Below are 14,675 nucleotides of genomic sequence, written 5' to 3'. Positions count from 1 at the left end.
TAAAGTCCAGATGAGGCAAAGGGAAAGAGAAACAAGTGAATGTGGTAGAGGAATCCTTAAGTAATTGGACAATAGCCTCCTGCTTTCCACCTTTCCAAAACGTATATTGTGTAATGACTTTCTTCTGCAAACGAGTCTTAATGATTTATCACCTCAAATCAACTGATTAATGCAAGTTTCAAGGCCATGATAACTTACACCTGTGCCTCACTGGTGCATTTTTATAAAGTACTTTCCATCTTCTGATGTTCTCACAATGTGTTCAGCATGTTTCATGTATACCTTGTACAGCCTTGGTGCAGCGGGAAGGGGCCTAGACCTGCCTAGGCTCAGTGTCCTGGGCTCTGCTGACTCCCCATGGGAGACCTCAGTTTGGGGGATGTGGGGATGCAGAGTGGCTTGAGAAAGAGGGCTGGGGTGGGAGGAGGGAAGAGGAGGGATCTGTGGATGGTATGTAGAGTGAGTAGAATATTTCTTAATAAAGAAAAATGAAAAAAAGAGTAGCTTGGTCTTAATGTATGATGAATCTGAGTGAAAAGATCACACAGTAAAATGCATTTAAAATTTTAATGCTTTGGTAAGAGATAATCTGGTTCTTATCTCAGAATTAGAACTGAAAAGACCTCAGTTAAGCAATACAGTTAATGTGGTTTCATAATCCAAAACTGGCACATCCAATACAATACACAAAGAAGATCATAAACAACACAGAAAATATCCCATTCTCTCTTTCTTTGGCTCAATATTATTGTCTTTTCAAGAAGCATCTTAGGGAATGTTGATAGTAGAAGATGAGATGGATGGGGAAACTAAGCAGGAATCAATTTTCTACTCAAACCTATGAACAAAGAGAAAATAATGGATTATCAAAAATATGTATTACCAAAATATATATAATATGCATAAATATATTATCTATACAAGCATTCAAACTTACAGAGTGGCCAGATATAATTCTTCATAATTAACACTAGTTGATGACATAATAATGACATACTAACGTGTTCATAGTAGCTATTGATAATTATTGTCTAAATAATACTTAGAATAAATAAATTCTCCAATACATTTTATAAATGGTATTCTATGTAATGTTTCCAATAATTGAGAAATATTTATACACCTAGACCCACCACTAGGTGGCTTAAAATTTTAAAGAAAGAAAATGCATAGAAATAAATCTTCATATCTACCCACCCATCCTTCTGTACAAAAAGCTAGACAGATATATCTTCTGCAGGTAAGACATTTTGTGTGAAATGTAAAACGAAAATATCAAGTATGTACCAATATGGCCACTAATGCTCGTAGTTGATAGCTGTTTCAGCTTTGCCCTGGAAGTACCAATCCCATTGGAGCTTCCAGTAACTGTTAAGCCTAAGAGGCAGGGCCAAGAGAGGAGCCCTTATGACCCCCAATCCGGATGCGCGGGCTCTCTTGGTTCCTGGATCCTGGATGCTGGAGGTAGATTGAGCAGAGTTCTCCAGAGAACACCGCTGGACTGTGCTACACCTTTCCCGGACCCTGTAACCTATCCCTTTACTTGTAAGTTACACCACAAAACAAACCTCTGTTTTAACTACTTCCACCAATAAATGATGCTTTTGACAGTTTCTGCTCGATGTTATTTCTCCTGGTTGAATCAACTCTGTTCCACCAGGGAATTTTTGTATTATTTATTTTTAAGTACCCATAACTAGTATGGGTATAAAAAAATTTAGTATGTACATCCAAGTTACACAGGCAACTGAGTGGCACATCAAGAATTTAGAGCAAAACTTAAAATATTTCAATGAAGTTTTGATAAAGAGTTGAAGTGTGAGTTTTTCTTCTACTGTTGCATGAAAAACTGTAAATGTTTCTAAAAGTGTTGCTCAATGTCCAGGCCAAATGTATTACCTATGGCTAGGATGCAGCAGCTAATCATGCATTGTCTCTGAAAGGAGAGGAAGTACAATGCATTTTAACTCCCTAAGGATGACTGCATTTCACCTAAAGTATCTCGTACAGTTTCTAAGCATCTGACATTGAACCTAAAGTATGAATTTTACTTTCCATACTGAGCTCATCTAATGATTGCTTCATGCTCAGAAACATCATTCAAAAAAGTACAAGTTGGAAGCATGCTGCAGATAACTGTCACATATCGGACTCATAGCTAAGGGTTTTAATGCCAAATCACTAATATTTATACAAAATTTTGTTTCATACTCCACTGTTTACTCTGCATGTGAGTGGAGGAAAACATCCCAATCCAAAGGCATTTATTACGTGGATGAAGGTAGAACCACTGAGTACAGCTTCTTATCTGTGCTGCTCCTTTAACCTTTCTATTCTTTTTTTTTTAAAAATCAATAATACTCAATGTTTCCACCTCAATAAATATAGTATAGTATATTTATTGTACTATAGTAATATAATCAAGTAATTAAGAGGATATTAATTCTCAAAAGCCGGAACTTATGGAGATGGCTCAGCAATTAAGAGTTCATACTTTTCTTGCCTAGAACCCCAGGAGCCATGTTGGGCAGATCATAACTGCCTATAGATCCAGTTCTAGGGAGATCCAGTGGCTCTACCCGTTGTGGGCACTTGTGCTCACATGCACATGCCCACACAGGGACACAAGCACACATATAGTTAAAAATAATACAAGTAAAATGGATGAATTTTGTCCGCTGCTTGATCTTTAATTTTCCTGGAATGTGCTCTATGTAGGAAATTAAATACAATATCAATGTAATTCTTTGTTATTGGTAATTGTCACAATCAACCATTACTATTCTTGATACAATTCCAAGTACTTCAATTAAATAATATGATTTTTAAGCGTCCTTGACATCTTAAACTTTTATTTCTGTGTAAAACATTTTATTTCATCTTATTACATAACTTTTCTTGCAAAGCCAACAATTATATTTTATATTATATTTGATTATATTATTGATACGCTAGTATTATATTTAATCATATTTCACAGGGCACACATACCACATATGGAGCATATGGGTTGGTGTAGTACTTATTGGTGTTCCAGTAGGTTACAGGCACCTGCTGTTGAACAGCCTGGGGAAATTGGGGGATGTTGAACTGGTGAATTTGGTTGCTCTTAACCTAAAAGAAATAAAAATATCAAAAACCACTTAAGTTACTCTCCTCTAAGCTCCAAAACAGAGAGGAAGAGAAGCTAGTGAATTCTAACTTCAGCTGCTTAGACACTTTCTAAATTATTTCAAGATTCCTCTAGACAAAAATTTTTCTAGTATCAAAATCAGCATAACCATTTTTATGTTACAGAACATACTATTGAATTGAAGCAATCTTGTTAATTTATACACAGACAGAAAAATTTATAAGATTAAAAGGGAAATTTGTGTGTCAGAAGGAAGTAAGAATATTTTGATAAGACTGGCAATTTTCTCCACATATAATTTATAAATGTGTCTGACCATTATAGTCAGAGAGGCTCAAAATGATTTGTCATGACTTACTCTCTGGAATCTCTGTCTCTGATCTGGTTGCTTAATCTCTCTTAGCATCACTTCCATTGCAGAGTTACCTTATCGAGTATCTACAGAGCTTTCAGACTAGCCTGTGTCGTATATTTTATGTATAGTTCCGCTCAAGATCTTTAAACCTTGCTGAGTTGACTTTACCAGGGATAAGTCCAGATGATAAATACAGTCCTAGTTCTTATGAATGGTTTTAAAGTTTTATTTTAATTCCAGTGAATGAGTGCATGGTGGGTTTATGGTTGTGATATGCTACTGATAGAGTGGTAGAATTTCTGCTTCTCCAGCATTCTATGTATGATACAGTGTACATGTATTACAAAACTCTTTAGAGTTTCTAGTTTATTCCTATGTTTGTTTTCAGTTAAAGATAAGGTAGGCAGCAGAAATGAAGTAATGAAAAACAGTGTGTCATAAAGAGTAAGGTAACAGGATTGGAGAGTCCCTCTCCTGACTACAAAGCCTGTGTCAGTTCGCCATTGGCACACATGGCTTTAGACTCAGTAAATGGTTACATCATCTGCTGTTATTTGACACTAATCACTGAGACACTTTAATTTGAGAAATTAGGTCCTCTCAGCCTATTAGAGAGAAGCTGGGATGCAGTTTTACTCTGCAAGTACTTACTCTAAATCATTTAAAATAAAAAGATGTTCTATACTGAGATTTCCAACTGCTTTACAATCATTAGATAATTTCTCAAGTAATTGTTTTAAAAAAATAGACCCATAATTATTTTCATAGACATCCATACAAAAAATAAAAATAGAAATTTAATTACTTGTCTTTTTTTAATACAAAATAATTTGTTTTTAAATGTTTTCCTGGGATTGAATGATGTAGCAATTAGAATAACAGATTTATGCTTATATATGCTATATTATTTGAATTATAGACAGAAAATTTCATTATCAGTAATATTTATATAATATATTTTGATGTAATTATTAAGATGGGAAATTATTAATTTATTAGAAATTGTAACTGCAAAAAATGTGATCTTTTAAATCAATTAGTTATTTATTTGTTTTATGAGAGAATGTAATCTACTTCACAAGATGAATTGCTAGAAATATCCTTAAGAAATAAAAATGTATGTAAAAGTCTGAAGGTAAGAGATAGTTAACTTTTTAATGACTCAGATTTATAAACTGTCACCTGACAAGAAAGTTCATATACCAACACAATCATTACTGTGACAGCAACAAAGAATTTAAAAAATCAGTGTAAAATATAGAAAATTCAAATGTATGCAAGTACAAATAATTTAAAATTTTTAATTGACAGAATTACAGACAATTAAGGGGAAGGTTTTGAATAATAAGCCACTAAAAATTTACTTTCATGCACCTAAAATAATCTGTTTTATCAATAAATGACATCTCCAAGCATGCTTATTCTTCATATTATAGACATTTTAAGCCACATATGGCTGCATAGAACTAAAAAAACTTACCGTATCGATAATCTTCTTTAGGATTTCCTTAAAGAAAACAAACAAATATGTAACATACATGCTGAATTGAACACCCTTTTTCCTTTCCCAAATTTATTCTTAGATATAGCAGGACTAGTCCATATGCCATAAACACAAGCATGATGATTTGCTCACTGTCTGAATGAGTTATGTCTAAATTCCTCAAATAATAGGAACTACATTTATCTACTGCTTTATTCAAGCATACACTCTAAATTGAGTCTGCCCATTTTACTCACTTTCTTGTTTCTAATATCTAGAATCTTTTAGGTGAGGTAGTGATTGTTTCGTATATGCTTTCTGAATAAATGGATAAATTCATGTGTTTAGTTTATCAGCATAGTAAAACATTTTAAATTATACCCTGCTTGTTTCAATTATGCTAAATAAGTATTTGCATATGAAATATCCATATCTGTGCCTTGGCTGATCTTGACATATGATTTGTAGGAGAGATAATTTTAGAAAAGTTGGCAAATATTTTCTTAGTTAAGAAAGTCTAATAACAATACATTTAGAACTGGTAGGGTTTTATAACTATTGAAACCATGAAATAATAAGATCTTCATTTCTTGTGGGAAATAATTTGGTTCATCAACTTAATCCTGCAGGTTTTTGTGCTAAGTCAATAACACTTGTCTAAATACTAACTATAAAATTAAAAGCAAAACTTTAGAAGTCTATGTAATTTTGGTCGTTATGACTCACCTTCACAAAGATGCTGATGGATTCCTTAGAAGAAAAAGAAATAATACAGTAAATTATTTTTATAGTAAAATATTACTTACAATAGTGCCCTCTCAGTTGTCATAAGTAAGATACAAGGGAAATGTGATAAAATTATGATATAATATTTTAATATTTTTATATATTTCACAGTTAAGGAAATATTTACTTAGTTATATAATAAATGTTGAAAATAATGATATGAAGCAGGCATCATCTAGATTCTAACTCTAGAAGAAATGAGCAATACTTCTTATTGATATAAATAGCTTAAGAATTAAAACATGACAAAATGGTGGTACATTTGTCACCTACTTTTAACTGATATTTACCACAGTCAAGAAAAATGGCTTTTAAAAAGCCAAATACCAAACAAAAATATAGGAAGACAGTTATTAAGACTAGTGGGGCCCAAGAAAGAAGAAAGCAATGCACTACCTATAAAACATCATAAAGTACTCTTTCTTTAAAGTTGCCAGGCAGGGTCAAGAATCTCCAACAAAGTCAAAGCTATGTGGAGTAAAATGTGTGTTTTTATGTTATATCTCTTTATAGCTCTAGGGAACATCATGATGTAGGCACATTCTGCTTGCTACAGAGTCTTCTTTATTTGATGATATTATTAATTAGGCTGCTTGATTGTTGGCTAGAGGCTAAGATCTACTGGCTGTCCTACATAATTTCCAACTGCATTCTAAATACCTGTGCTTACACCCAAAGGTGAGAGTCGTTTTCACCTCTCATCAAAAATAACTTGTTTTTTTTTTTTTTTTTTTTTTTTCAGGAAATAGAGATCATTAGAGAAGGAATAACTGGTCAAAATATGGAGAACAACAGAGTGTGAGATGCCTTCCCAACTGAAATAACAACATAACTTCCGACATGCAAGGCTCAGGAAACATGGTGGGAGAGGGAGCAAAAATACTTTCAGGGCCAGAGGAGCAGGGATCTGCTATGAGATAGTTCTCTAGATATGACAGGGAAGCCGCACCTAGGAAATCTTAACAATAAGGCTGCCTAAAAACAAGACCTTAAAAGTAGCAACATCAATTGCCATGCCAACATGGATCAGGGATTCTCATGGGACTTTACCTCTAGATCTGAGAGAGGGAGAAATAGTCTTCTCCAGGAAAAACCTCCTGATCGGGTTGCCAATCCCAGGAGATTGCATATCTACATAAATATATGTTTATGCTTTTTATGGAACAATTAATTAAAGAATAAAAGGCCATTAATTTGAGGAGTGGGAGGGAGAAGGTAGAATGGAATGATACAAATTCATTACTCCTATATGAAATCCTTAAAAACAAAATCGTGAAATATTATTATTATAAGAAGGACTTTAAATGACTACTTGTTATTGTTCTGCTCTGGGGTTGGGGATGTCTAGTTGACTGTTGGCTCACTGCTGTGATCTACTAACTAATCTACAATCTTTGCTTGCCAATGCTGCCCTCTCCTGGACATCATAAACTATCAAAGCCTTTCTATTTCAGCTGCACAGATTTTTAACATTTAAGATGTTTCATAATCTTCTAGCGTTCAAGACAATACACAGAAGTTTATTTAGTCTAACGATAGTGATGACTTCTTAACTTGTGGAGACCCTTAAGGAAAATAATTCAGAAGAAACACAGAGAAGGACGATCATGTCCCCCAAGGTCATACACCACATGGCTTGCTTATGGCAGTTCCGCAGCTGGCTGCTGTACACCTGACTTCACACCTCAAGCTAAAGATAAGACCCTGACTCCTGCGCTGTTTCCTTCAAGACACTTGTTTCTCCCTTTTCAAAGACAGAAACCCTTATTGAGGCGGACCCAGCAAATAGAACTTTAACAATTGGATGGACTTCTTTAGAGTTCAGATTGCTTCTGAAAATGAAGATAATATTTTCTGCTTCACAGACATGCTGTCATAATCACATCAAATCACACATAAATGCACATTTATTAGAGTTATATGTAGTTTGCCTTTTCTTTGAGTTATTTATAATGCTTTTTAAATAGTAATTTGCCTATATGGTTTATTTCGATTTATGTTCCATAAAAAATTATTAAAATTTTGTTTTTTTCTTTCTATATTCAAATTGATTGGAACATTTTCCTTTAGTTAATTATTTTTCAAATGAAGGTAACAGTCAAAACAACACAAGTCAAAAATGCAACACTCACCTGGTCGGGAATATTACGGATGGTCTGACCCTGGGCCCACTGGTTCATATCAGTCTGCTGTTGGGCAACAGGCAGGGAAAACTGGGGGCAGGAAATGTCCTGGAAAAACTGCTTGATTTTTTTCTAGAAGGGAATAAATGTACCAATATTTATGGAGTGACTGTTCTCTATGGGTCAGAGTGCATCTGGATGAAATCAAATCTATATAAATATCAAAACTATAATTTTGTTTACTAAGGTTTACTAAGCAGACAACATTTTATTATATAATACAATGTAAAAGTGAATTAAGTGGATTTTAGAATTGAAGGAATTATTAGGTTAGAATTTCAGAAGTAAGTGTTTATGTGAAGGGCAAAATATTATGTAAATGTAGAAATTGAGAGTTGTCTGGGGAATAGCTGGCATTGCTGTTTCTTTCATTCACATTTCTCTCAAGAAGCTTGATGCCTGCACTCTTAAATAGTGATATTTATGTTTACTTTGTTGTAGGATAACTTCTTAATGGCTTACGGCATCACTATTTGAGAAATAATGTGAGCTGATAGATGCACTGGCATGTATAGTACCTATCTTCTATACCTATTCTGGAATGATCCAACTTTGATTTGGCTGTAGCTGGCTGCCTAAAATAATTGTGTTAGCTGAAGTTGAAACCATATTTTTTTAAAAAGCACATTTATTTGCAGAGAATTTCCAGTCCACACAGATAATAATAGAGTAGATGTATAGCAGAACATTAATGTATATGTTTGGGTGTCAGCTTAGATGGGCACATACATGAGAATGGTATAATGGTGTGAGAAAAGAGTATTGTATAACTATTTATTTAGAGTAGATTATTTTACCTTGTTTTTAATAGTACAGCATACTATTTTGTTATGATAGTCTTAGAATGGATTTTTCGATATGTATAAAATCAATGATTGTTATCCTTTTGTTTATTTTCTCAAACTTCTACTATGTAGCTTGCAATTATCCTCTAACATCCTTTTCAAGCCTACAGCTGTGGTGTCAGTGGCTTGTTTTGGGTTAAAGAAGACGTAGCATGGAAGAGTTAAGTAACTGCTCAAGGAGTTAAAGTCGGAAAGGAATTTGCCTGGTTTTGATACTTTCTTGCACTGTACATCAGAATGAGAACATTTAGTAGCATATGACATTAAATTATCTTTTCTTGTTGACTCAAAGAGAAACATGATGAATTACATTACTAAGAAATTACACAGATATCTCAAGGAAATCAGTTAAAATTTTTTTCTGAGTTTTTAAATCCTTTTGAATTTACTTAGATTGCTGATTTTTGTTAAAATTCTGCAATTTTAAGATATTATTCACATATATGGTACCAGTTTTTGTCAGAATTTGATATTAAATATTTTCTTGGGAAGAAATGATCGCGACACACTTACCTGCTCATTTAGGTTGACCTTTTGTTTTTCAGTCTGTACAATTTTCTGTTAAAAATATTGTACATATCAGAGAGATACAGATAGAAATGCTGCTAATCAAAGTAACTTATTAACTTAGTTGAATTATAATTACTTACATCATTGATTTTCTCCTCAGATTCCTAAAGCAAAACATGAAAAGAAGTAGCTTTACTTGAATGATATACCAATAGTTAAATATACATGATTTTTGTGGAAAGTCAGGGGCCATTATCCAACTACAAAGAACTAAGATATTAAGCCATTTAAGAATTCAATAGGCTAAATGTTCATCAGAACTCCCTTAAGTTTCCTTTTTCCTTTATAAAAGTAATAACATAATTAGAATATATTTTAATTCAGGACTTTATTAATACTATTTTATTCAGATTTTTTAAATTTCTAGACATGGAGTACAGACAAGAGATCAAAGTAAACAAATAAGACCAGTCATGACGTTAACTCACGCTTGTAATCCCAGCATACTCTGTAAACTGAGGCAGTAGGACTACCATGGCTTCAAGGCCAACCTTGGCTACATAGTTATAGAGTTACCCAGTTAGACCCTGAGTCCCTTCCTGGAAAATGTAGGAGAGAAGAGTAGGGAAGGGGGCGTGTTTGTTGGGAAGTAAGGTGAACTACGCCTCATGGGTCTTCACACAGTGACAGATAGGACAGGAAGTTCCCAGTCTGACACTGAGACTTTATTTAGAGAAATGCTGAGACATGTTTTCTGAGACATCAGCTGTAAAGAGCTTAGGCATCATCCAAGGTCATAAGGCTCCAGATTATAACCAAATACAGTACTGCGAGCCCTTCAAAGGCATACTTCAATCTGTCTCCATTGTTGTCAACCAAAGGTATAGAAGGTATTGGCAACATACATAATATTTCACCCAAACCTTCTTCTAACTCTATTGAAATGTTTCTCAATGTTTAATATGATAGTGTTGTATTAAAGATTTAGTTCCTGATTCAACTTCTCATGGAGTCACATGTACAGCAAAGAACAGGGTGTAATAAATAATGATTTTATGAATTTAGTCAATTTAAGCTATGATGGGATATTTTTGAGAGCCTTTCCTTCCATTTAATATTTATATGTTTATCTCCTAGGAAATATCATTAGTTAAGAACACCATGGCTAAGTCACTATTTCTCAAAAATAACACAGAATAAATAATAACTTACCTCACTGGATGAACTGCTAGCAGAGTCCTTGATAAATGAAGTAAAAGTGAAACAAAAGAATTAGTGACATGAAGACAGATTTCTCAACAATATTTAAGAAGCAGCATTTACCTTAACTTCATACCATATTGATTTCCTACTGTATTACTAATATGCAAAATGAGAAAGAGGATAGAAAGAGAACATTAAATCGTGATTCATAGGCACTGACTATTAACCACATTCAGGAAAATAAATGGGAAGTATCCAGTTTATCATGTATGTAAATGGGGTTTGGTGAACATAGAGGAAGATGAAGGGATAAAATTAATGCAGATAGAGTCAAATTATAGTTCAAATGACTATAGATGCCACCTTCTGGCTTATTTAAGGAGGAATATCATGAAAAGTCTGTGGGATAGAAGCAACATTTCATATCAAGTATGAGTATTGTTAATCAAATGTAGTTAAGATGAATAAAAATCTTCCACTATCTCATGTATTTTTATTTGTGGTTTTCTAATTGACAAAGAATTACTCACATTACTCCTACGATATTATTTATGAAATAAGAGAAAACACATTTTTCTTAGAAAGAAGTATACTAATAATTTATCTCCAACTTATGAGTTTATATCAAAATAGTCCACTGAAAATGTGGCTTCAAAAAGAGATGCAGATATCCTTGTGGGATCTTCTCACATTATTATATAATGGCTAAGATTATGAAAACACTGATCATCTGAAGTTCAAAGATGAATAAATAACAGTCATTTGGTCAAATGTGCAGCACAGGCATTAATAAATGAATTTTACCTGAATTGTTTGGATGGACACATCATTGTCCTGCTTATAGTTCTGGAAAGAAATAAATGACATGAATTTTATAGCCATATGAGTTGAAAAATATTTGAAAATGTATTTAATTTAAGAAACTATGACTTACTCTGTGGATGATTCTTGCAGATTCCTTAGGAAAAAAATGATAATGCATTTTGATTACTTAATAAATTCTTTAACCCGTACTACCCAAAGAAGTATTGATGAACAGTGACTCTTGAATTCAAGAGTTTTATTGTTATGAGTTTTGAGATGACAGAAACAAAAAGGGAAAGAAATTTTTTTCTCAGAATATTCTTTTCATTTTTTAAGTAAAATCATGGCAGGAGAGCAGAGCAATTTGTTGGGTGCCATTGAAGTGGAATCTGTTAGTGAAGCATGGGAAGAAGACAGTCATCTCTACGCAGGTGTAGATGTGCCTACATTTGGTACTCTAAAAGCAGATATAACCAATTACTGTCATCATTCACAGCACAATGGGATTCCTATTGTGTGACATCAGAATTACTGAACGATGAGACAATTGGCATGAGGAAAGTATAGTTGATGCTGTTGTATATTTTGGTTTATTTTCCCCATAATTTTTTATTTCAGTGGACAAACTTTAATTTTCCTCTGGCTTTTATAGGGTGTTATTGCTGCCCATAAAAATTTCAACGAACAAAGACATATAATTTACTATTAGGTGCCAGAATTAGTATTCCATAGCAAAATACCTTACCTCAATGGATTGATCCTTTACCACCTGTATACATAAAAATAAACATAAATTTAATTTCTATGGCTTATTGAAAATGGCAAAATGTATCTCTTTTTTACTGCTTCTAATGGCAGTGAAATTTAAAACAAAAGCTGAGGCTAGTGAAGTGACTCAGCTGGCATAGGTACTTGCCACCAAGCATAAGGACCTGAGTACATCCCCCAGGACCACATGGAAGGCAAAAAAGGCTTTCTAGTTCCCATAAGCTGTCCTCTGACTTCCTCATGGGTATTGTGACATGTATGTACACACACACACACACACACACACACACACACACACACACACACACGAATTAATAAAAATGACTTAGATAAAAGAAAAACAGTTTCTTAGACAAATTTAGTGTGAAAGGGCTTTCTCTGAAAATCTGAGTCTGAAATATCAGTGCAAAGCAACTCTAACATAAGCACTTTTGAAGATCTTGAGCTATCATTTGCTGATTACACTGATGCACTTTCAGTTGGATGAGTTTTTTTTTTAATTTAAAAGAAACTGTTTAGACTAATAATAAAAAGTAAGAAATCCTGTATGATATCCTGTATGATACTTTCAAAGTATCTTATTATTTTTCTGTATACATTAACTTTGTTCTAAAGAGTCGAGTTTAGGTTCAGAATGAGGGTAGAGACAATGTTGAAAAACTAAAATTATTGGTACTATTATATATGTAGACTGATATACAAATTGTGATAATAAAGTATTTTAAATGTATTATCTATTATGTGTTCTGTATTTTGTAATAATGTTATAATTATCATCATTGTCATTATCTTTTTACTGTTATTTTGGCAAATAAGTTACATTCAAAAACAAGCTTACTAATATTTATTTTCATTAAAGTCCTTTTCTGTTATGTTTATGGTGTGTGTGTGTGTGTGTGTGTGTGTGTGTGTGTGTGTGTGTTCATATTCTCATGTGCAGGCAGTAGCATGCATTCATATGTGAACTGAGTGCCCATGGTTTACATTAGGCATCTTTCCTGATATCAGTTTACCTTATTCACTGAGACAAGATCTCTCTGCTGAATTCAGAGTTCCCTGATGTGGACTGATCTAGCAAGCCTGCTTGTTCTTTGCTTTCCCAATGCTTGAATTCCAGATTGGCAGCCCACTGGAGGTTTTATATGGGTCCAGGGAATCCAAAGTCTGTTTTTGTGCTTGTGTGCCAAGTGCTTTATCTACTAAGCCATTTGCCAGTTCTACATGTCCCCCTGTGTATTTTGTCATTATGATTTCTAAACTATTTTTCAGTCAAGAGTGACAACATTCTGTCTGTTCATTGACAACTGGTTCTGGAAATAACGAATTATGGCGGTGGAGTTTCTTTATACTTCGAGAACACACTGCACGTAGAAGTGGCTCCTCCAGATAGCTCTAACTAAAATTACAGCATGCTCTGGAACGGAAGCAGCTCTTCTCCTATTGTCTACACATACGCATCTTCTCATGGCTGACACCTTGTAGCACCACTGTCCACCCTTGTACATCATATGAGGTCAGATCAGTGCTATCACTGATATAGATTCCAAGGTAACAGGATGAGTCTCTGTTCATTGTTGACATTGCCCGCATCTTTTGCACATAGCAAAAGATTCATTCTTTTCATAATTCGAAAATGAAGCATCATGTATCCCTGTTCACTTACATGTTTTGCCAGAGCGACAGCCACCAGGCAGGTAAAGATGAAGTACTTCATGGTTACTTGGTCCTATAGAAACATATATAGAAAATGAACAATTCATTTTATCATGAAATAATGAAATAATCATTTATCTATTATTATACATGTAATGGATAAAGGTAATGAAGATAAATAAAATAGGATATGTTAGGGAATTTTATGAATACAAGTAGAAATATCACAATTAATTTTGAAACTTTTTTCTCTAACAGGAGATACTTAAAACCACGTTTGCTAAAAGGTGAATAGTTCATTCAGAGACATCATAAATTCCTAGAACTAATCTCAACAGGTAGATGTTTTGTGAAGAATGATTATCAGAAGGATGAAATATAACAGAAACTCCTTTTGAAATTGGATTTTAGGTGAACTAAGGCATAGAGCCTCGTTCCCTAACAAAGAGAAGTAGTAGGTGGAAATGAGCCCTGGCTAAGAGTCAGGGATCCTGAATATCCTGGCTCTTCCCTGGCTAGAAGTAAAGCTGAAACAAGCTACTGAGTATCATCCGTCCTCATCTAACAAGCCTAATGCGTGAGCCCTGAGTCCACTGTTTCTGAGATTGCTCTCAACCAGAGCAACCTCTAATTCCATAGCCACAGAGAAGTAAGTCTGAAAATTTCCCTGACAGCCTGTAAACCAATTTCTTCTCTATATTTAATCAAATTAAAACTGAAATAAAATTATTCTAATATCTTCTTTTTACATTTTACTCTAAAGGCATTATTATTTGTTTGTTTGTTTGTTTTAAACCCCGACTGCAGTTTCTCCTTCCTCTCCCCACCCCCAGCCTGTCTCCCCCACCTCCCTCCCCTCAGTCCACACTTCCTCTGTTGATACCTCCCATGGGTATCAACCAAGAATGGCATAGCCAGTTGTGGTAAGACAAAGCACCTCTTATATTTACGC

The 14,675-nt window shown here is 33.9% G+C and overlaps 1 protein-coding gene across 1 annotated transcript; it reads right to left on the bottom strand.

The window, feature by feature from the left end:
• Positions 1 to 628: 628 nt before the first annotated feature.
• LOC114688690 (alpha-S2-casein-like A) lies at positions 629 to 13,792 on the bottom strand. Its single transcript, XM_037208851.1, has 12 exons — positions 13,734 to 13,792; positions 12,048 to 12,071; positions 11,433 to 11,456; positions 11,303 to 11,344; positions 10,508 to 10,534; positions 9,436 to 9,459; positions 9,299 to 9,343; positions 7,890 to 8,012; positions 5,698 to 5,721; positions 4,969 to 4,995; positions 2,992 to 3,114; positions 629 to 838 (listed from the first exon to the last, which is right to left on the bottom strand). Exons 1-12 carry the CDS (start codon positions 13,782 to 13,784, stop codon positions 833 to 835), a joined length of 540 nt encoding a protein of 179 aa, XP_037064746.1. The 5' UTR covers positions 13,785 to 13,792; the 3' UTR covers positions 629 to 832.
• Between the last annotated feature and the right edge of the window lie 883 nt (positions 13,793 to 14,675).

This window comes from Peromyscus leucopus, chromosome 10 (assembly GCF_004664715.2).
Source record: "Peromyscus leucopus breed LL Stock chromosome 10, UCI_PerLeu_2.1, whole genome shotgun sequence".
Lineage (NCBI taxonomy): Eukaryota > Metazoa > Chordata > Mammalia > Rodentia > Cricetidae > Peromyscus > Peromyscus leucopus.
Note: the sequence above shows the minus strand (reverse complement) of the source record. Positions and strands in the feature narration are given on the sequence as shown.